At 40.7% G+C, this 23304-nt stretch overlaps 1 protein-coding gene across 1 annotated transcript; it reads right to left on the bottom strand.

Moving 5' to 3' along the window:
• Window positions 1-19823: 19823 nt before the first annotated feature.
• On the bottom strand, window positions 19824-22537 carry MEX3B (mex-3 RNA binding family member B). The gene is made up of 2 exons (XM_074233989.1): window positions 22207-22537; window positions 19824-21358 (listed from the first exon to the last, which is right to left on the bottom strand). The coding sequence occupies exons 1-2, from the start codon at window positions 22520-22522 to the stop codon at window positions 19905-19907; spliced, it is 1770 nt and encodes a 589-aa protein (XP_074090090.1). The 5' UTR covers window positions 22523-22537; the 3' UTR covers window positions 19824-19904.
• Window positions 22538-23304: the final 767 nt, after the last annotated feature.

Raw genomic sequence — 23304 nt, 5'->3', positions numbered from 1 at the left:
TGTTATGGTCTTCATTCTGTGAATCAATACTCTGATGCAAAGGTCAACATATCCAGCACTGGGCAAAAGTGAACACACTTACCCTATTATTCATTCATATCTCATCATTATTCTTGATTCTATAGATGAACAAATGGATAGATGAATGAATGAATGAACAGATGGATATGTGATATATCTAATTCTATATTAGAAGTCAATATGAAATTAAACTAAATTTCATATTCAGAAGCTCATCCTTGGGGATCAGAGATGGAATTATTTAAAATCATTGACATCGGAAGTGACTTTGAGAAGGTATTGATATTTTAGCAGCTTTGAGTGAGAGCAATTAAAGAACCTCAAGATTTGAAAACTCAATGACCTCCTATCCATTCTTGGTTCTTATGGAATATTAAGTGCTCCAGTCTCATCTTCATATCCTCACAGAACACTCTCCTAAATACAAAGGCAAAGAAGGAAAGAGCACCTTTAATCTTCTAGAATACTCCACTCTGTCCAAGATTATGTCTTGATGATTGGATAATGGGAGTTGAAATAGTCTAAGTATTCATAACTCAAGATACAGTGATGGAGAAAAGCCTACCCTAAAGTGGAGTAAACACACACACAAAAAAAAAAGAAATAAAGAAAAACAAACTAACATCTAAAGCACTAAGCAAAATTTCCAGCATGTTCCCTCCCCACAACTAGTAGAAAAATGGGGGAGGGGAAATACTGGTTTACCCTTACTTACCATAAAGGAAATGTTTGGGAAAGTCCAATACTGATTAACAATTGACTACAGCTTACTAAGTTGAGAAAGTCACTTGGTTTTTTTTTTAACATTTCAGTTTTCCATTGTAAAATAAGATAAATTAACTAGATAATTTCTTAAAATATTTTTCCAGTATATAATTTTATTTTATTTTCCCCTGGTTACATGCAAAAAAACAAATTTAACAAACAATTATTTTCATGTCTTTTTCCATTGGCCAATTTTTCTTTTTTAAGACATTCTTCTCCTTGGCTTTTTGTATCTCTTTTTCCATTTGGCCCTGTTATATCATTTTATTCAGTATTTTTGTTATCTCCTTCACCAAGTTCAGTTTTCATGATTTTCCTGCATTACTCTCATTTCTCTTTCAATTTTTCCTCTACCTCCCTTACTTGACTTTCAAAATCCTTTTTGAGCTCTTCCATGGGCTGATCCCTATTCATATTTTTCTTGGAGGCTTTGAATGTAGAAACTTTGACTTTGCTATCTTCATTGAGTTTGTATTTTGATCTTCTTTATGACCATAGTAACTGTCTATGGTCAGATTTTTTTTCTTCTGTTCTTTGCTCATTTCCCCAGTCTATTTAACTCTGTCAAGGTGGGGCTCTGCTTCTAGGTAGAGGACATAATTTCTCAAGTTTTTTTTTTTTTTAGGGGGGGATTTACAGCTGTTTTCAGAGATACTGCCAAGTTTTCAATTCTTCCAGGGTCTAATCTAGGAAGAGGTTATTTCTCCTGGCCTGTGTTCTGGTCTGTGGGTCCCTGCTTTGCTGCTGTTGAAAGTTCTGTAGGGCTTCTGCTCCTCTTTCTAGGACTGGGGTTCCAGATTATGGAGCAGATCTGAGTGTCGGCAAAGCAATAAAGTCCAGCTTCAATGAGAGCAGAGATCTTCCGACTCCCTTATCATCCATGGGCTGAGAAATCCAGATGCAGCTGCTGCTGCTGCTGATTCAATAACTTTTGAGACCTAGTCATGGTCCTCTGGAGCTGGGGCTGTGCTGTTGCAGCCTGTGCTGGATTATGCTCCAATCTCAACCCAGTGTGCAGACTTTTCCTGCTGAGCTTCCAAGTCATCCTTGGCAATATCTGGGCTGAGAGATCTGGAAACCGCCATGGCTACCATTGACCCAGGCACCTTGCCTCCTGTTCCTGGATTGTGGGGGCCAGTCCACTCTGGCATAACTGGACACTACTCTGCATTCTACTCTCACCATAATGCAGCTGCCCCTTCCTGTGGATCTTCCAAGTTGTTTTGGATTCACTCTGGCTTTTTTGTGGATTGTGCCACTCTAGAATGGTTAGATTTTGGTGAAAGTCATTATTTAAAGGTATTTGGAGTGGTTTGGGGGGAAGAACTTGGATGTTCCTGCCCTTCTCAGTCATCTTGACTCCATCCCTGCAATCATATTATTTTTAAATTTTATTTGTGAAAAAATGTAATATTAATTTTTTTAAAGTTCTATATCTCCATCCTTACTAAGTAAGCAATCTGATATAGGCTATACATTATCATTCATGTAAAACAAAAAAAATTTAAAATAGTATTCTTCAGTCTGTATTCAGATGCATCAGTTCTTTTTCTGGAGGTGGATAACATTTTTCATCATGAGTCCTTTGGGATTGTCTTGGATCATTGTACTGCTGAGAATAGCTTAATCATTCATAGTTGTTTATTATACAATATTGGTAAATGTGTATAATTTTCTCCTGGTTAAGCTCACTTCACTCTGTATCAGTTCATGTCAGTCTTTCCAGCCTTACCTGATCCATCACATTCCATCACAATGATATACCACAACTTGCCCAAACATTCCTTAATTGATAGGCATCCCTCAATTTCCAAATGTTAGCCACTGCAAAAAAGCTATCCTACATATTTTTGAAGGAAATAATAAACTAAATCCATAGCCATATGAAAAATTGCTCTAAATCATTGATTATTAGAGAAATGCAAATCAAAGCTTCTCTGAGGTACCACCTCACACCTCTCAGACTGCCCAGTATGACCAGAAAGGATAATGATCATTGTTGGAAGGGTTGTGGGAAATCTAGGATACTATTGCACTGTTGGTGGAGTTGTGAACTCATCCAACCTTTCTGGAGAGAAATTTGGAACTAGGCCAAAAGGGCAACAAAAATGAGCATACCCTTTGATCTAGCAATACCACTACTGGGTTTATACCCTGAAGAGATGATGAAAAAGGGTAAAACCATCACTTGTACAAAAATATTCATAGAAGCCCTGTTTGTGGTGGCAAAGAATTGGAAATCAAGTAAATGTCCTTCAATTGGGAATGGCTTAGCAAACTGTGGTATATGTATGTCATGGAACACTATTGCTCTATTAGAAACCAGGAGGGATGGGATTTCAGGAAAACCTGGAGGGATTTGCATGAACTGATGCTGAGTGAGATGAGCAGAACCAGAAGAACACTGTACACCCTAACAGCAACATGGGAGTGATGTTCAACCTTGAAAGACTTGCTCATTCCATCAGTGCAACAATTGGGAACAATATTGGACTGTCTACAAAGTAGAGTGCCATCTGTATCCAGATAAGGAACTGTGGAGTTTGAACAAAGTACAAGGACTATTCCCTTTAATTTAGGAAAAAACAGATACTTATTGTCTGATCTTGTTACCTCTTAGACTTCTTTTCTCTTCTTTAAGGATATGATTTCTCTCTCATCACACCCAATTTGGATCAAGGTACAACATGGAAACAAAGTAAAGACTGACAGAGTGCTTTCCCTGGGGGGTGAGGTGGGGGGAGGGAAGCAAGATTGGGGGGAAATTGTAAAACTCAAATAATCTCTTTAATAAAAATAAATTTGAAAAAAAAAAGAAACCAGGAGGGACAAGAATTCAGTGAAACCTGGAGGGATTTGCATGAACTGATGCTGAGTGAGATGAGCAGAACCAGAAGAACACTGTACACCCTAACAGCTTTCCCTGGGGGGTGAGGTGGGGGGAGGGAAGCAAGATTGGGGGGAAATTGTAAAACTCAAATAATCTCTTTAATAAAAATAAATTTGAAAAAAAAAGAAACCAGGAGGGACGGGAATTCAGTGAAACCTGGAGGGATTTGCATGAACTGATGCTGAGTGAGATGAGCAGAAGCAGAAAAACGCAACATGGGGGTGATGTTCAACCTTGATGGACTTGCTCATTCCATCAGTGCAACAACCAGGGACAATTTTGGGCTGTCTGCAATGGAGAATACCATCTGTATCCAGCTAAAGAGCCTTGGAGTTTGAACAAATTTCAAGGACTATTCCCTTTAATTTAGAAAAAAAGATATCTTATTGTCTGATCTTGTTATCTCTTATACTTTTTGTTTCTTCCTTAAGGATGTGATCTCTCTCTCATCACACTCAATAAAGACTGACAGATTGCTTGGGGGGGAATAAGATTGGGAGAAAAATTATAAAATTCAAAACTCAAATAAAATCTTTAAAAAAAATAAATAATAAACTAAACAATTTCTAAGGATCTCTTTAGCTCTGACTGAACCTAGGATCCCTCATCAAGCCTCCACTAACCCCAGTTCAACTAAGCAGAGTCTTGAAGTTACAATGGGATAATTGCACTTCCCCCCAGCCTAGCAAGATACATAGCCAATGTACTTAATTCTCCCAACATCTTCTTACCAGACTTCTTGCCATCTTGCTGCCATCATGCCTAGTCTGAACTTCCTCCCTCCAACTTCTAAATTTGATATTTCCACTACTCTGGAAAAGATGTGTCAGAGTATTCCCCTATGGTTCTATTCACCATTCCTGAAACTTTGTAAACCAAAATAGCCCTCCCTTGACTTACAAGCACCCTTTTTGAGAGCAGGAATAAGGGCTTTTGTTTCCATATCCCTAAAACTCAACAAGGTGCTGGGCTCTTATTAAACTTCTTTCATTCACGTGATCCATTACTGGGGCTAATACAATAAATAAGTAGAGACAGTAATCATTGAAAAATTGTGATTTCAGGAATTGAAGAAAGTTCTCTCTGGTCACCAAGAATTCATGATCAACTTAGTCATTAACTCCTGAAATTCTACAATTAGAACTTCATTACTTTGTCTTAAGACAAAAAGAGAACTTTTTCACATTATAATTAATATTTAATTCATTTATTAGACTATGAAATCATACTATTAGAAATGAAAAGTATCTCAGGGATCAACTTTTACAGATTAGCAAACTGAACCCTATAGAAATAAAATGGTAAACAGCTGGTGGTAAAAGTCAGGCTCTTAGAATCCAGGTCTCTTAAACAGAACTCAAGTATTTACATTCATCATCATCCCCTCGTTATTGTAGAGTTTCTCTGTGTGTCTGTCTATTGTTGTCCACAAAGGTTATGTAGGTTCACATGAATCTGTCCTATATGTACCTACAAGAAGTTATAAATCGATTGCTCGAGTCTCTTCACCCTTCCTTCTACAAGGGAGACTTTGATCCTTCCAGAAGGGAAAGCAAGACGTTGGGGACCAAAACCAAGCATTGTGCTATCTCCAAATAAAGGGTACTAGGCTGGAATCATATCCATCCCCCTATATATTGTTCTATGGGAAATCATTTTTAAATTCAAGCTATTTCCCTGATACCTTAATAGCGAAAAGGATACTTAATAAGAAAAAGGTGTCAGCTACACAAAACCAATATCTAGTAAACCAATTTATCCAAGCTGATAAGAAGAAATCAGAAGACATAAGAATATACCAGGTAATACACAGAGTGAATGGGCTCTCCCCCACCCCAGAAGAGAGACATCTATCTCATCCAAATGGAATTTCCCTGAAATCTCTGGTGAAACATGTTTGGGATAGGGATGTGATTAACGTGCTAGCTACCTTCTACAAGTTGACTTCTTTGCACAGTCTTTATCACTTTTCATGAACATCTCTTTAAAGAGAATATGGAACTATGTGTCTTCTCATTTAAAGCTGGAACCCTAAGAATCATCTCTCTTTTCTCAAGTTCTTGACAACTCCAACCCTTATACAAACACAAAGCAAAAAAATAATCATCTCCATCAGGAAGAGAACCATGCAAAAAGACTTTGAACTTATTTTCATCTTAAATCAATCTTGTCTCTGTTATAATATCTCTAAAATACTACTAGAGAACATACTATCACTTCTCTTGACAATAATTCTTAATTGTCATTTTTTTCTTTCATCCTTCAGGGACTATACAAGAAACAAGTGACCTGCACCATCAATGAAGGTCATAGAGGAAAGCCAGAAACCTTCTCTATCCCCTACCTCAAGCCTCCAATCGATGACTTGATAACAACCATCAGCCACCATCCCAGTCAAATTCCCATCAGACTATGGATGTTTATTCTTAGCTAGATACTACCCTCTAATCCCCAACCTCTTTTGGAAGTAACCCAAATCCCATTTCACTCCAACTCTCAGACTCACTTCCTCCTTCCCAATGATCAAGACCATCTGTCCTACCATTATTCCCCAAGGTGATCAGAATTTGACATATGTTGAACTACATTGTCTGCCAAACCTTAAGAACCACCTGACCTTCCCATTTGCCATGAACATGATTCTTCCTTTATGTGTTGTTTCAACCAATCAGAATGTGAACTCCTTTAGATCAGTCTTTCTGCTTTCCTATTTGTGTGCCTATCCCTATCCATTGCTTAGTACAAAGTAAGCACTTGACCATTTCCAGTTTCCTTTACCTTATTCTTTCCAGAGTAGTTCTTACTTGGGGAAGGAAAAAAGCAGGGGGATAAAGGGGATGGTGTAGAAAGGAAAGGATTGGAGAAGAGAGAAACAAAAGAAGGAAAAGGGAAGGAAAGGTTGAGAAAGAAAACAAGCAGTAAAGGTCAATCCTTCCCAATTCCAGTATTTGACCAACTACTCTGAGTATCAACTATTGCTTGGGAAATAATAGAACTTTAGAGCAGGAAAGGATTTTAAAGATCATTTAATGTCATTCCAGGAGTTTACAATTTAGAAAACTGATTCACAGAGAGATGATATGTTCCCATAGTCATATAGAAAGTGGCAGATTGAGACTAAATCTGAAATTTCTTGGTTTTAAATTCCATGTTCTTTTTTAAAAATTTAATTTTTTTAATGAACAAAAGTTGAATTTTCTTCCATCTCTACCTGTTGAGGAAAAAAACAAAGTACTTGGGTTAGATATGTATAATTAAGCAAAACAAATTCCATCTTTGGCCATGTCCAAAAAAAGTTGACTCATTCTGTATCTTGAATCATTCTACCTATCAACTTTGACATAAAATTTATTCCTCTGGAATCAGGGTTAATTGTCATGTTGGTCAGAATTCTTAAGTCTTTCAAAGTTGTTTGTCTTTACAACATTGCTGTTACTGTGTGAATTATTCTCTTGGTCTATTCTCTTCACTCTACATCCATTCATACAAGTCTTTCCAACTTTCTCTGAATCCATACTCTTCATCATTTTTTGGAACATAATAGTTCTTCATTACAATCTTATACAAGGATTTATAACAAAGAATTTCAAAAAAGGAGGAATATCAAAACCTGCAAAACCATTTATCACATTAAAAAAAATCTGATATTGTAGGCCATACCATACCTGTTGCTCACACCTCTACAAAAGAGGTGTCTTTTCATCCCTTTCTTATATCAACCTTGGAACTCCTTTTACTACAACATTATATCTTTGTAGCTTAGAAATAACAGATCAGAAATCTGATAGGAATTATTATAGATTCTATAGAATTTTCATTCTCCTGGAGAATATTATATGCAATGATGATTTACCCTTTCCCATGAAACAAACCAAGCTGAAGATCTCAATCTGGCCCTTAGAAAAATAAGATTTTATATCATCATTGTCCCTGTTTTAAGATTACATTTTTAAAAGGTCTTTCAGTTGCCTTCTCTACAGCAAAAAGGAGAACAGATATGAATAATTTTATCTTTAATTTTGGGGGTTTCCTACATGTTCAAAATTAATTCCTCTCCATCAGCCTAGGTAAATGGGCTTATCACTACACCCATGCATGTTCAAAAGTAAATGTCATCACTTGTTAGTTTGTTAACAAGAAAGAGAAATGTTTTCTTTACTGTCTTGTGGTTTTCTTTTAAAAAAAATGTTGTATCTAACAATAATACTTCTCAAGTTCAACTTTAGTTGCACAATTAATTCCTCTAAGCAGAAGATAATATTGTTTGGCAGTGTTTTTGTTTCTAAGCAATATCCACTTAATTATTCTCTTTCATAATTAACAGCAAGCCAGAACTGTCCAACAGGACAATATCTTAAACACAATTATTTTAGAGGTCAAAATGACTTGTCCAAAAAAAATCAATGTTAATGTCCAAGACATTAACAGCCCAGTTGGAAAGAGAATGATCATTCTGATGAGATCTCAGGTTTTTCAGATGACAATCAACCAAGTGCATACAAATCATATCAAAAAAGAAAACACATCTTATCAATAACAGTCAAATCCCTTTGGAGAAACCCCTAATATCTGAGTTTAAAGTCAGATGTGTTCATTCAAATGAATTTTAAATAGTCAGAAAGCAGGTGAGGGTGGTAGGAGAGGCACAGTCACTTAAAAAAAACAGTTTGTCATTAAAAAAGAAAAATTTAAATCAAAGTAGTTACATGAAAACTCAGCATTGTTGAAAGGAGGAAAAGAAGTAGAAATTTAAACCATTTAATCTTTGTTGTGAAACTAATTAGGAAAATTGTCCTGAACATGAAATAGACATAGTTACAGTAAAGATGTGAAATGCCTAGAAGGAAAAGAGAAAGGAAGGAAGGAAGGAAGGAAGGAAGGAAGGAAGGAAGGAAGGAAGGAAGGAAGGAAGGAAGGAAGGAAGGAAGGAAGGAAGGAAGGAAGGAAGGAAGGAAGGAAGGAAGGAAAGGAGGAAAGGAGGAAGGGAAGGAAGGGAAGGAAGGGAGGGAGGAAGGGAAGAAGGGAGGGAGGGAGGAAGGAAGGGAGGGAGGAAGGAAGGAAGGAAGGAAGGAAGGAAGGAAGGAAGGAAGGAAGGAAGGAAGGAAGGAAGGAAGGAAGGAAGGAAGGAAGATGTTTCAAAGAAGAGCAGATGTTTCAAAGAGACAAATTTAGCCCTGAAGAACAAGGGAGAAAGAAATCCTAACAATCAGAGCTCTCCAAAAGTGGAATAGATCGCCTTTGAGGACAGCAGGTTCCCCTTTATTGGAAATCTTCTAGAAAAGGATGAATGACCAATCACTTGTTGGGCATAGTATACTGGGAATTTTTCTTCAAGTATGAATTGAACCAGATAGCCACTGACTTTCTGACACTTGGTAATTCTATAAAATCTATTCTATAAAATTCTATAAAGTCATCACTTAAGACCAGTATAGATAGAATAGCCATGCCACAAGATCTTGGATTTATAAAGTATTTAAGACTTTAGCTGTGGGAAAATGCAGCTAAAGGGACTTTTAATCAATTATGTCAAGTTTGGCAGTATGCAAAAGAAGCAAAACCTAGAAGTTTGATCTTAAGAAAAGTCGAAGCTTGAAACTTAGATGTGAAAGAATACTAGAAGTTTAGCTAAGCAATGATTGCTAATTAAGAATAAAGAAATGGTACAAAGTTATCTAATGACATTTCAATAAATCTTATTCCTTATTTTATATCCCATATCTTGTACTTTTATGGTTTAATCAATTTTTATACTATCAAATTACTATGCATTAACTTTAGATTTTTTAAAAAAAATGCTCACTTGATTGGTTATATCTGTCTCATTTATCCACACCATTAATGTGTCAAACCATACCTTAGGCAGGCACCTCTCCCTACTTAGTGGCAGCTATCCAAATTGCATCAATAATTCCTAAGAGGTATCTCTAGAGACCTTACTTTGACAATTCAGGCCTACTGAGTGACAAAAAAGGCATATTCCCTTCCATACAGCATCTAAAAAAACCAAACAAACTAGAAAGTTCTAAACCATGATAATTGATAATTCCAAGCTATAGTCGAGACAAGTCTATAATTGTTACTAATTCTTAGCAAGGTTGATAAAGTTAAATAATGTTGCCTTTATTCTATCATTGAAGGTGTCTCCCTTGATAAGGGATAACTGAGTATTATAAATTAACACCAAGTTTAAGTTGCACTGTCACATACAATTATTGATGAAACTGATCCTAGATTCTAGTCCTTGGAATTAACCTGTAAAACAAAAATTTCTAAAGATAGAAGCAAAGGAAATATGGGCTTCATACAGAGTAGACTTGGTCCACAGAAGAGGGAAAAGATCAGTCCTCCATTACAGGAGTACCCTCAGAAGATCCTCAAAATGGTAGCTGGAACCAAGAAACAAAGAGTAACAGAGCCATGATAAAGCAATGATACTGTGAGTTATGTGGGTGATGACAGTCAAGAGGAAAGAAGAAAAAATTTTCCCCCTTTTCCTGGAACCCTTCACCTGGGTCTATAAGTTTAGAGAACTCTATATCTTTGAAAAGAGGGAACTTGGTTTAAGGAACAATTACTTTGAGTACTTTCCCCAAATAGGAAAGCCTCAAATAAAGTTGTATTTTAAAGTTGAAGGTGATTATATAAATTCCTGGAACATAGGACTCACTAAAAGGAAAGGTCACAAGCCTCTAATAAGAGTTTTCTATACTGGAAGTATCTAAAAACCATATTCCCTTCTATACGGAAAATAAAAAATAACTAGAAAGTTGATTTTTGAGGACAATACTGAACAATGATCATTGATGTTCCTGATAATTGAAAATACCAATTTTATCAAATAGTATATTTTCATATAAATGTTCATTATTTTATGTTAAGATATACAAGAGTGTATATATGTGTATAAAATATATTATGTGTATATACTTAGGGAGGTCAGGGCATCAGTCAAAGTAGGACAAAAACTGAAAGGGTCCCATAATGATGGCTGTATAAGTCCAAAGCAATAGTTCTGGGTCACAGGTAATATATATACAGAGGATTCCAAAAGACTCAGTGCAGTTCTAAGCTTTAATAATTCATATTAGTATCACTAAATGCTTTCTTAATCACCAAAAGAAAGATTAAATGATAAGAAAAATAATTATAATGGAAAGTATATTTTTCCATACTTTATTAGTAAAAATGAAAACTGATTTGTTTACACTGATGTCATGTTAATCAAATATTGAGTAAATGCAATAAGTCTATAGACAAGTGGAAATTAATGCATAGATTGTTATCTGCATACAATGTGATTTAGTGAGAAAAGTCAAATTAGGAAATGTAGGTTATAGTCTCAATTTCCTCTATTGACTTTCTATGCTCAGTTAAAGTGGGGTGTTTTGTTAATACCAAATTACCAGAACTGATTTTGACCATCTTCTAGAATTATTGCAGGGACAAAGCAAGAAACTATGTCAAAAGGAAATGCTTTGGAAAATATAAATGTAAGCACAATTATAGTTTGTGTGCTTAGTACAGTCATAAACTTTCGAAAGTTCATTTATTCCTTCAACAAATATTCATTGAGTATTTACCACATGCAAAGAACTATGGCAGTCCCTGCTTGGCCCCCCCAACTTTTTTTATCTAGTCTGAAAGTTTTGTCTTGGTGCAGTTTTAACTTATAAGTACCATCCATGTACCTTTTCCTCCTTTTAAATGATGACTTCACTGTTCTTGTCACTAAATTTAAAAAGAAAATTTCTTCTTAAGACAAATATGTTCAGTTTCTCCCAAACCATGTTCTATATCACAATAGAAAAGTAATTCTAGGTCACAGTGACCATGTTCATTTTGAGGACCTCTAAAAAATCTTTTCAATGACTCATTTTCCCCCACCAAGGTTTTTCCTGGGAATATCAGAATTTGGCTCATAGCTAAACTTCTATCAAAGAAAAAAAGAACAGCCCTCAATTCCTCATGCAAATACTACTTCAGTTAACAAAATACTGTTACAAGACAACTTTTATTTAGACTGGAAAAAAGGCAAAGGACTCATGCCCAACCCTGTAAATAGTGAATCTAACTCTTCCACCTTTCAGGTTGATCCTCTATCTACCCAATGATCTATGCCATATTTCTAAGTTAAGCAATTCCTCGTTCCTCCTTCCTTGTCCTAATTGATCTTTGTCACATAATTTTCCATACCTATCCGTTCTCCTCTCGGTAATCAAAGTTATTTTCCTAACACGTTTGACTGTCATCCTTCTCTACCCCCTCTTATTCAATAAACTGACTCTAGTAAGTCCAAGATAAAGTATTCAGTCTTCTATAGGTCATTGGTCTATAGAAAATAGGGCTCTGTTATTTCCAGCCCTCTCCCACTCATTCTATGATTCAGCTACCCTGGACAATTTGCCATTCCCCATACAGAATTCTTCATCTTCCAACCTGCTGTCCCTGAGGCCTGAAATATCATTCATCCTCACCTCCACTTCCTGGCTCCATTCAAGACTCAGCTCAAATTCTACCTTCTGCAGGAGGCTTTTCCTAGTCTTCCCTACTGCTACTATCTCTTCTCAGATTACTCTCCATTTATTCTGTGCACATCTTGTACATAGTTATTTTAATGTTGTCTTCCTCATTCTGATGTGGGCAGAAATCATGTTTTGACCTTTCTTTGTATTCCCAGAGCTAAGTATTGTACCTGGTGAATCAAAAGAACTTTATAAATGCTTACTAACTGACTGATTGGAGAGTTGTATGATAGTATTGGCCTTCCTCTAGAAACCAGATTTTCAACACAAACACACACACACACACACACACACACATAAACTAAAGTTGAGATGCTTTAATGATCAGAATTAATAGAACCTTCAGTTTTGCCTGAGTCAGAGTCAGAATTAGAGGGCTAGATTAAATGGAAATCAGATGTCAGATGTATGGGAGCTCACTATAATGCCATTCCTTCATACTCTACATACTTACTATACTCCCTAATAACCCAAGCATATTAAAAAGTCATTGGTAAATATTCAACAAAATAAATGAAAATACAACAGAACATAAATAATATTAAGATGTGGTTTTTCAAGACAAGAACATGCAAGGATTCTTACCTTTGATTTGCTTTGTTGTTCAGTAATCTCTCTTTATGAGCCTCTGGATCCATGGGGTTTTTTTGGCAATGATCCTGGAGTGGTTTGCCATTTCCTTCTCCAATTGATTAAGGCAAATAGAAGTTAGGTAACTTGCCCAAGGTCACACAGTAAGCCTCTGAGGTCACACTCGAATTCAAATCTCCCCCATTCCGAGCCAGTGCTCTATCCACTGAACCACCTAGTTACTTCCATTTGTTCAGTAGTATCTGTTTATATTTGCATTTGGCACTACTGACCTATACTCATCACCTCCATTTCCTTATCACCAGTTCACTTCTAGATCCCTTGAAATCTGGCTTTGGTCCCAGAATTCTGAAACTCTGGCTTCTTTTCACATGAAACTACTCTTTACAAGGCTACCATGGTTTTCCTAATTGCTAAATCTGATGTTCTCTTCTTGGTCTTCATCATTGTTGAAAGCTCTGTAGCTTTCAATACCACTGACCTCTCCCTTCTTCCTCTATAAAATTTCATAATATTGCTTTCCTTAGTATCTTCCTATTTCTTAGTCTCATTTGCTGGATCGTCATCTCTGATCTTTCAGAGAGCCCTGAGTCTCCCAAGGCTCCATTCTGGACTCTCCTTTCTTTTTCTACATCATCTCTCACAATGATATCATCTCAACAAAACTTCCAAGAAGAGGACATCCAGATCTCCATATCCAGTCATCATCTTTCTACTGAACTCTTGCTTTGGTCTTAGGACCTATCCAGTGACCCAGGTTCATGATACTAGAGTCGCTCTTGACTCTTCCAATATCCAATTGTTTGATAAATCTCAGCTCTCTCTCTCTCTCTCTCTCTCTCTCTCTCACACACACACTCTCTCTCTCTCTCACACACACACACACACACACACACACACACACACACACACACACACACACATTGATACTCTTTTCTCCTCTCACATGTTGCCATCTAAGATCAGGTCTTCATCACTTTTCACAGAGACTACCAAAATAGACTCCTGACAAAATTCTCTGCCTCAAATCTCTCTCCTCTCCAAACTATCCTTCACACTATTAGCACATGATATTCCTAAAGCACAAGTCTAACCATATCATTTCCCTGTCAAAAAGTTCCAGTAGCCCCTAATTGCCTCGAGGATAAGATATAAAGCATTTTGACACCTGACTCCAACCTGATTTATTTCTTGAGACTCTCCCTCAGATGAGACTCTCCTTAATGTTCCTTGTTATTAGAATTCCATTTTCCTACTTCCATGATTTTTCATAGACTGCCTTTTTGGCCTAGAATGCTCTTCCTCAGACTTTTAAGTCTAGGATGTTATTCCTCCTTATCTCTAACTCTAATTTCTATTCTCTTGATGGTTCAATTCATGTACCACCTTCCTGGAGAAACCATTTCTCACTTGCCTGGTTATTAGTGCTCATTACCTTCTCAAATTATGCTTCTTCTACTTATCTGAATATATTTCCCACACCCCTCCTTCCCATAGTAGAATTTAAGTTCCTTGAAGGCTGAAACAGATTTTTGTTTTAATATGTATCCCCAGGGTTTAGACCAATACCTAGCTCTTAGTAAATCCTAAATAAATGCTTATTGAGTTGAACTGATGCTCCTTTTCTAGTTGTTTGATCAAAAACCAGTCAGGAGAAAAGGAAATCTTCAATCAAACCACATTGATTGTTCAACTGTTTGACCTTTGATACTGTGTCTGTCAGATAATTGACTAAATTTATATTCCAATTATTTATTTTGTCTAAACTAAATCATTCCAGAATTTACTGTAAAACAGACCCCCAAAATTCCTCAGTTATTTCATCATCATCAATTGGGAAATAAGAGACACTATGTCAACTAGATTAAATTCTGAGGGTGAACTGAAAAGTACCTCTCCATTTTGGGGTATTCTTTGATAGTACTGGTACAAACTACCCAGCAGTTATAAACTCCTCAGCTTTTCAGACTAATTACCCTTGACAGGAGAAACATTAACATATTACCCATAACTAACTTTTATATAAAATCTAGTTGGGTCTAAAAAAAAAAGGAATAAAGTCTTCAAATTTTCTTTTATTCCCTCCTGTGAATTTTGTCTGAAACAAACATTTGAATTTTTCAGGGTGATTTTAAGGAAAAAGCTTTAAGACCTCTCTTTCTACCCTTAATAGAAAGTGGCAAGGCCTTGTGAGTAGACAATTACCTACAAAGGAGTAATATTTTAGGGGTAGAGGAATGTAATGTTTTCTTCAAAATGGATCCTTCCTGTCCCCCACATCTTCAATGGCTGGTTGAAGATTCAAATTACACTGATATTCCCTTTTGCTTTAGGGCTTCAATTCTTATTAAAATGTGATGAGAATCGAATTTAAATATTGTCTGGAGAGCAATTTTTAATTAGGAAGGGGGTTGCAGGAATTGGGAATGAAGGGCAGGTGGGGATAGGGAAGCCACCTAGTGGGAAAATGGGAACAACAAAAGAAGAAGGCTGGGGTACCCAAGATAATTGGCCAGCCAGTCTGAAATGAGCACTGAAGAAAACAAATTCTGGCCACTACATGGGAAAAAAAATGACAGAAGTTCCTTTAACAGGAGATAACTAGCTTTTTAATCCACAACTAGAGATTTAGAATGCAAATATCCTGGGGGGGGGGGGGGGAAGAGAAATGAAAGGACTGAAATTCCTACCACTTTGCAGCTGACTGGATTGGATGAGGGTCAAATCCCAGACCTGTTACTAGCCTAAGATGTCAACACTGAGTCAGTGACTTCATTTCTTTGGACACCAGTTTTATTGATAGGATGCTTAGGTCTAGTCCTAGATTAGCACTAAATTCTAGCTCCACATGAGTGTACCCCCTAATGTTCCTTACACACTATACTTCAGCCAAAGGGAATTCCTAGATATCTGTTTCTAGGTTTCCCATATCCCTACAGTGCATTTAAATCCGCTTCCTACAAAAGCCAGCCAGGTGACATCTTCTCTATGAAGTCTTCCCAGATGCTCTCCCCCATAAATGAAAAGAATTACTCAAGTTTTCCAAGACCACTTTGTCATCATCTTTCGTTTGTCCCTCACATACGACTTTGTTTTAGAATTATTTGTGCTCCTGTCATAAGTATTTGCATTTCTCCTCAAAAGAATTTGGGCTCCTCATAAGTAGGTAGGCTCTTTCTAAGGGTTTAAAGGAATTTCTGGCATTTCATCCAACCTTGTTAGAATTCACTTTTCTCAGGGATCCTTTCCAGCTGAGCAATTTTTCATCTTCATACTCACAATACATAGCACCCCAACACAAGGCTTTGTATATAGTAGGTGCTATACAAGTTCTGATTGAATTAAATTGATTGGAGGTGGGGGATTGATAAGGGAGTATAAATATAGAAGAGGCAATCTAGAGAGAGTGTGCCAAAGGGGGGCAAACAATGGAAAGTTGCCTTTGGAGATCAGCTCTACCAGTAACCTAGTTTTAAATTATTTTCCTTCCTTGGGGTCTAAGTTTCCTCATCTACAAAATAAGGGAGTTCTACAACCTGACTTCTAAGGCTCTAAATCTAAAATTGTCAGTCCTGATAAGGTGGAGGGAAAAATCATGGCAGAACCACTAATAACAACTGTTTGTTTTTTTTACAATCCTTTCAGGTATCAGCAGTATTGCACATATTATCTCATTTGATCCTGGACATATTGTTGAGAGGCAACATCCCATCCCCACTCCCCATTTTTCAGGTGAGAAAACTGAGGTTAAGTAGTTAAGTGATTTATCACACAAAAAAAAAACCTGAAAGTGAGATTCCCACTTAGATACTAAGTCCAGCACTCTTATCCACTGTGCAACCTAATTGTCTCTCTGAGGGTAAAGGGTTGATCTACTTTTCAATTTTGAACCAGGATTACCCTGGCCCTATACAAATCAATTATAAAGTCTATATCATCTCCTTATAGTTGTTTGGTTAAAAAGAAAAAGCTTCCTTTATAGAACTGTTCTCTTCCACATTTAGGACATTATCTCTTGATTGTCCCCTTTCAGCATTCCTGACCATAAGAGTTAGGTGGTACCAGAAGTGTTCCAAGAATAGAAGCATGCAGTAAGGCAGGTACATTTAACATAAAGTTGATATCTAGGTATTTCAGTGAGACATCCTTCAGGAGTCAGAGCAGGGGCTCCATTCAAATCCTCCTTTAGCTGCCTTCTTCCTCACACCCCCCCCCAGCTGTGAAAAATGTATTTTCCTTGTTTACTTAAACATACATGCACAATCCCAGAAGAAGGAAGAGCTGTTTGCAAGGTATTTTGCTGCAGAGACAGCCTCCAGCAGTGGGTAATGGTTGGGGATTTGCTGCAGACACAATCTCTTGTTACTGCCAAGCCTGATACTGAGAAGCTGCTTCCTTCCTTCCCTAGCCCTCTGCTACCAGCTAGTGCACACCCTTGGGAGATGGGACAAAAGCCATCTTCTCTGGATGCCTTCAACCAAATGGAGATCATCCATCTCAACACACCAAGTAAGTAAAGAGAGGGCCTCATTCACAAGAAATATGACTCACTGGACAGTCCAACAGATGTCTCCAAATCAAACCTTTTTTCTCACTAAAATAGCCTCTGAGCCATGATCACTTACTACAAAAAAATCTTAGGGAAAGCCTTTAGAAAATCAAAACTTGTACTCACAAGTTTTTGTTTACTGTTTTGTTATTGAGCCCTTTTCTTAAAATGATTAAAAGGTACATGAGTAGGGAAAGCTGATAATATAAAAAGAGATCTTGGTTACAGGCAAATCAATTAAAAAGAGCTAGAGGGGTGAAAAACTTCTTGGAACACCAGGAACCACAAGAGGAAGTATATATTGAGTTAAAAGATACCTTAAGGACATGTTGGCTAATGTCAGAAAGCTGTTATATTTAAGCAAAAAGGCTGAAACTTTCCAATATGAGTTAATCCTCTTTAACATTATTTTCTCACCCTTATTGACTAACATCTACAAGAGCCTTTATCCATCACGGTGTCATAAAAAACAGACAAGACAAACAATGGCGACAGCCACACAAAGAGAGTTACTGCAGAGATCTGAACTGGCCATTCCTGGCTTAAAGGACCCTGATAAAGGGGGAAGGCAGAACAGGTAGAATATACTGCATCTCTATTTTTGGACTGCTCTGTGGAGATATTGCACATTATTCACTCTTCATTAAGAAGAAAAGCCTGGTGTTTGGGTGTCCTTTTCTCCAGTGTAGCAGCTCAAAAGTAAGTGTGCTCAAAGAGCATTTGAACAATCTAGGGAATCCTAAGAACAACAAAATTCTCCAGGCATTGTTGATGTCAGAAACAGAAACAGTCAGCTCTAAAACCAAAGCCATCCACAGCTCCAGTCTGCAGGTGGACACTGTCAAAAAGCAAACAAAAACTCCCTGAAACAACAAACAGTTAACACCCCAGGCCTGTCAAAGCCAATTAGCCTGCTCCTCAGCCAGACACCTATTGGGAGACAGGCTTCATAATTTATCAAGATTAAATTAGAGCCCCTCCCTATTTGTATTAAGGCATCAGAACTTATCACAAAGAAACGACTCTTCACATTAGACCAGCTGCTATGCATATTTCAGAGAAAATACTTTTACCTAAGGCAGAACTACACCAAACCAAATATAACTCTAATAAGTGCATAAATTATACAAGAAAGTCAATGTATTTTTAACTTACCTGCTGTTTAGCCTGCATCAAACACTTAAAAAAATAAAAGAGGGAGGTTTCCCTATAGAACCTTCCACTCCCTGGTTCTCCAACAACAACAACAAAAGTCAAATCACCACAAGAGACTGAGATTCTGGAATATTTTACTTTATTTATATAGAAATACTTAAAAAATGAAGTAGCACCATTACTTAAGTTTTACCTTTATTATGTAGAACTTTAAATGTCAGAAAAATAAAACTCTTGATACAATTTCAAATCTTGTCTCAGCAAATATAATATTAGTATTTGACCATGAGGTTAAAGGCCCTTTATCATAAAATAAAATATACTTTGTTTTTTTAAACTTTGCTCAGTAAAGTACATTTAAGCTCAAGTAACATCACCTACATATACATAAACAAGTGGTAAACAAATGTATTAAAATAGAAATACTAAAACTAGTGGTGCAACAGAATTTTTGTAACTTCCACTGAATTCTATTTATACAAATGTTAGAAAGCGTCAACGGTTCCTTTTGACATGTTTAAACATTTCCATTTTTTGTAATAATATAGAATAAAATATGTCTTATATCACTGAATAGAAAATATGCTGGGTGAAGTAGATTTAAAAGATTTTTCTGAACCTATAAAATCTCCATCCCAACAGAATACTGTTCAAAGCATTACACATTTTATGGTCTGTAATTCTGTCACAATTGTGTGATATTAAAATAATACAGTGTTCTTTGCCATAAGGCCATACTAAAATAAAAAGATTTAACCCAGCTACAAAAAAGTTCACTGAACTTAAATTAAAATACTTGTAAACATCTTTGCAATATGAAATATAATTTTTCAAGTCAAAAAAGAATAAAATACTTCAATCTGTATTAATGCAATTTCTCTTTTAAAACCTTTAAACGTTTTTTTAATATATATAAGAGATATGTTACAGTTTCTTTTAAGTTTAATAAAGCTGCAGTATCATGGTTTCACAGGCATTCCTTGCCCTTTCAAGAACATTCCAAAAGTATCCACTGTGTTTCTGGGGACTCACCAGCAAGAGGGGACACACTTACTAAAAGTCCACACATGATATAGGCGTTATCATCATTATTATTATAATTATTATTCATTTTTTTCCTACTTTAGAGAAAGAAAAAAAAAACTTTGGGGGGATATTCTTTTGGAGGCTTCCTATTTTTTAACAGTGTAAAAAAAAAAGGATTACTAATAGAATGTCCTTGCTCCTATTATTTTTATAGCATGCATTTTAGGTGGTAGAGAGATTTCCCCAGGCTTGATGCAGAATATCCTGGCAAGTCCCTTAATTTTTTTTTTAAATTAAAAAAACAAGTGTGCAGATACTACAGCTTTGAAAGCTCATCTGGGGTCTCGGGAGTGCGGCGGGTGGGGGCGAGGGGGAGCGGCCTTTAGGAGAAGATGCGGATGGCCTGGGTGACGGCGGCGTGGCAGACCGGGCACTCGGGCTGGCTCCGCTCGCAGATGCGGTTGGCACACTCCATGCAGAAGAGGTTGTGGCCACAGGGCACCAGGGCGGCGATGACCTCGCTCTCGAAGCAGACAGAGCAGTCGCGGCTGCCCTTTCGCCGCAGCCCCGAGGAGGAGCAGGAGGAGCTGGACGAGGAGCTGGAGGAGGAGGACGAGGCGGACGAGTCCGAGGCCGGCTGGGCACCCAGCCCGTTGGCATAGGCCGGGTAGGCTAGCCCCCCGCCCCCGGGGTCGCTGCGCACGCGGCGCGCCAGGTGGTGCTCGGCCCCGACGCCGCCACCGCCGTGCAGAGGCGGGGAGAGGCGGGGGCAGCCGCCGCCGGGGGGCAGCCGCCGGTGCACCAGCAACCCCAGGCTGGCATTGGGGGAGCCGCCGCCGCCGCCGCCGCCGCCCCCGCCCCCGGAGAAGACCACGGAGGAGGACGAGGAGGCGGACGAGGAGCAGGAGGAGGAGGCCGGACCCGCGGGGCCGCCGCCGCCGCCCGGGGAACGCTCGAAGTGGGGCCAGAGCGGCGGGGCCCCCGGTGGCGGGGCGGGCGCCGGGTCGAAGGCCGGCAGCTCGGCGCAGCAGTCCGGGGAGGGCGCCGCCTCGCCCCCCGCGTAGGCATAGCCGTGGCCGTGGCCGTTGTTGTTGTTGTTGCCATTGTGGGCGAAGCCGAGCGCGGGGCTGGGCGGGCTGTAGTCCGCCAAGCGCGGCGTGGCCGCGGCGCTCCCGCCCGTGCCGCCGCCGAAGTAGGAGTCCGTGGAGGCGCTGCCCAGCGAGCTGGAGCTGTCGTTGCGGTAGCTGGAGAAGGGCTTGCGCCCCGGCGTGGGTGCGACGCCGGCCGTGGGCTTGCTCCAGAGGCTGCCGGGGCCCGGGCCGCCGCCCCCGTGGTGCAACTCGAACCCCACGTCCGTGCCGTTGGCGTGGAAGTCGTTCTCGTCGGTGAGCTCGATGATGCCCCCGGTGCGCAGGGCGATATGCGCCTCGATCTCCTCCCGAGCCCGGTCCACGTTCTCGGGCATGCCGGTCACCTCGAACACGGGCTCCTTGTCCCGGCTGGGCGTGACGATGTAGGTGTGCGTCTGCTGCTGGATCCGCTTGATGGTGGCCCCCTTGGGCCCCACCACCAGCCCCACCACGCGGTAGGGCACCCGCACCTGGATGGTGGTCTGGCCCGGCAGGTTGGGCGGCCCGGGCACCGCGCCGTTGAGGGCCGTGTTCTTGTTCCGCGAGGCGCGGATCATGGAGAAGTGCTCGGCCGCCGAGATGATCTCCCTGCGGGCCATGGCGACGTCCTCCTTCCTGCCAGTCACAACAAAGACAGGCTCCTCCCCGCGGACCGGGGTCTTGATGTAAGTGTTGGTCTTTGCCCGGAGCGCTTTGATCTTACAACCTGGGAGCCGGGATGCGGGGACAGAGAGAGAGAGAGAAACACACCGATTATCCGGGCTCGACCGCGGAGCTGGGGGGTCAGCGGCCGCAGACCACCCGCCCCCCGGGGCGGGGGGCCGCTCGGCGTCTCCTCCCTCATGCACACACATTGGAGCGGGGAGGCACTTCATGGAGGGCGGATTTGCTTGGAGCTCGAGGAGAAGCCCCATCCGATTCCCAGCACCCTCCCGGAAAAGACGGCCGTTGCCGGGGGTTCAAGAGCAAAATTGAATACGAGTCAGCTGGGGGGGGGGGGGTGCTGATCACCGCTTGGTGCCCAGCACATTCCTTCAGAGCACATCAGTTGGAGGGGAAGAGGAGAGTGGCTGCAAGAAGAACACTCCCTCCCAATGCAGATGGTCTGGACTCCCGAGCCCATTGTTCCCCTTCTCTGCTCCATTTCGGTTTCTAGAAATCCTGACTTCTCCTCCTCTCCCCGATCCTCCCCCTCCCCCCACATTCTGAAAAGGAGGGACCGCATTTCCCCCCCGAATGCATTTCCCATTAAATTAAATTTCCCGGGGCGGAGGGGGGGGGTGGGTGAGATGGGCTGTGATTTTAGTAGGTGAAAGTGCATCTTGGCATCGGTGCAGCAAAGCTCCAGGAAAACCCACATCTGCACTTTCTTTGTCTGGAGGGACTGACTGCCCGTAATAGCATCGCTGCTTCACTTCGGCTTTGGGTGTCGCATATCACACACTCATACACACTCACATCACCCAGGGCTACCCAGCGGGGAGAGCCCCCCCCCTTATATCCTTCCCACTCTCTCTGCCTCTTTCTCCCACCCAACTTCCTCCGAATACCCACCTTGCCTTCCCACTATCTCCGCGACGTGCTCCGAGCTGGGGACCGGCACGCACTCAGTCATGTTCACGCTCTTCTTCCGGGGCTCATTGTCGTACAGGGAGCCGGTCTCGTCATTGTCCAGCCCCAGGAGCGAGAGCTGATCCAGCGCGATCTGCAAGGCTCTCTGGTCATCCAGGGTTTCTCCACCTCCGCCGCCGCCGCCGCCGCCTCCTCCTCCTCCTCCGCCGCCGCCGCCACCACCGCCACCGCCGCCGCCGCCGCCGCCGCCGCCGCCGCTCCCGTTCCTCTCCAGGTCTGCAAAGAGCGAACTGGGCATAGTTCCCCTGTGTGTGCTGCACCCTCCTTCTCCTCCTCCTCCTCCTCCTCCTCCTCCTCCTCCTCCTCCTCCTCCTCCTCCTCCTCCTCCTCCTCCTGCACTCGGTTCAGTAGTAAAAGATCAGACACAAAGAAAGACCCAAGGCAGATGGCCAGGAGGAGAGAGGAGGGAGGGCGGCTGCTTGGAGATGGCTCAGCTGCCGTTTTTTTGCCTTTATTATCTATTCTTTCAGTGCAATCCGGTTTATAAAATGCTTGCAGAGTCCCCCCACCTGGTTCCCCACCCCAAATGTTCTGGAGGGGTGGGGTGGGGGCAATAATGGAGAGGATGAGATTTCCCCCGGAGTTCCTGCCTGGCCACAATGCCAAGCGATGGTAGCGTTTCTTTAAGGAACCCCTCCCCGGCTCCACTCACTCACTCAGCGTTTTTTCCTCTTCTCCCCTCCTCTAGTCTGAACCACTGCAGCCAGACGGCACTAGAGGGGGATAAGGGAACCGCAACGTCACGGGCAGGAGCTGACACTACAATGCTACTGACACTATCGCTGTGTGAGGCGATTGGACAGGCGGGAAGCGGAGAGGGCGGGAGGAGGATGTCTTAACAGTCTCCCTTCCTCGCCCCCCCCCACCCCGCCCTCGTCCTCCCTTGCTTCTCCCCTCCCTTCCCTCGCCCCTCCCCACCACCACCACCACCACCCCCCCGCAAACGCCTCTCTTTGTTGTCTAATGCAGAACAATAAAGACTCGAGACACTTGTTTGTATCTTATCAAGCAGGGATAAAT

This window comes from Macrotis lagotis, chromosome 4 (genome assembly GCF_037893015.1).
Source record: "Macrotis lagotis isolate mMagLag1 chromosome 4, bilby.v1.9.chrom.fasta, whole genome shotgun sequence".
Classification (NCBI taxonomy): domain Eukaryota; kingdom Metazoa; phylum Chordata; class Mammalia; order Peramelemorphia; family Peramelidae; genus Macrotis; species Macrotis lagotis.
This window is presented reverse-complemented; position numbering and strand designations above follow the sequence as displayed.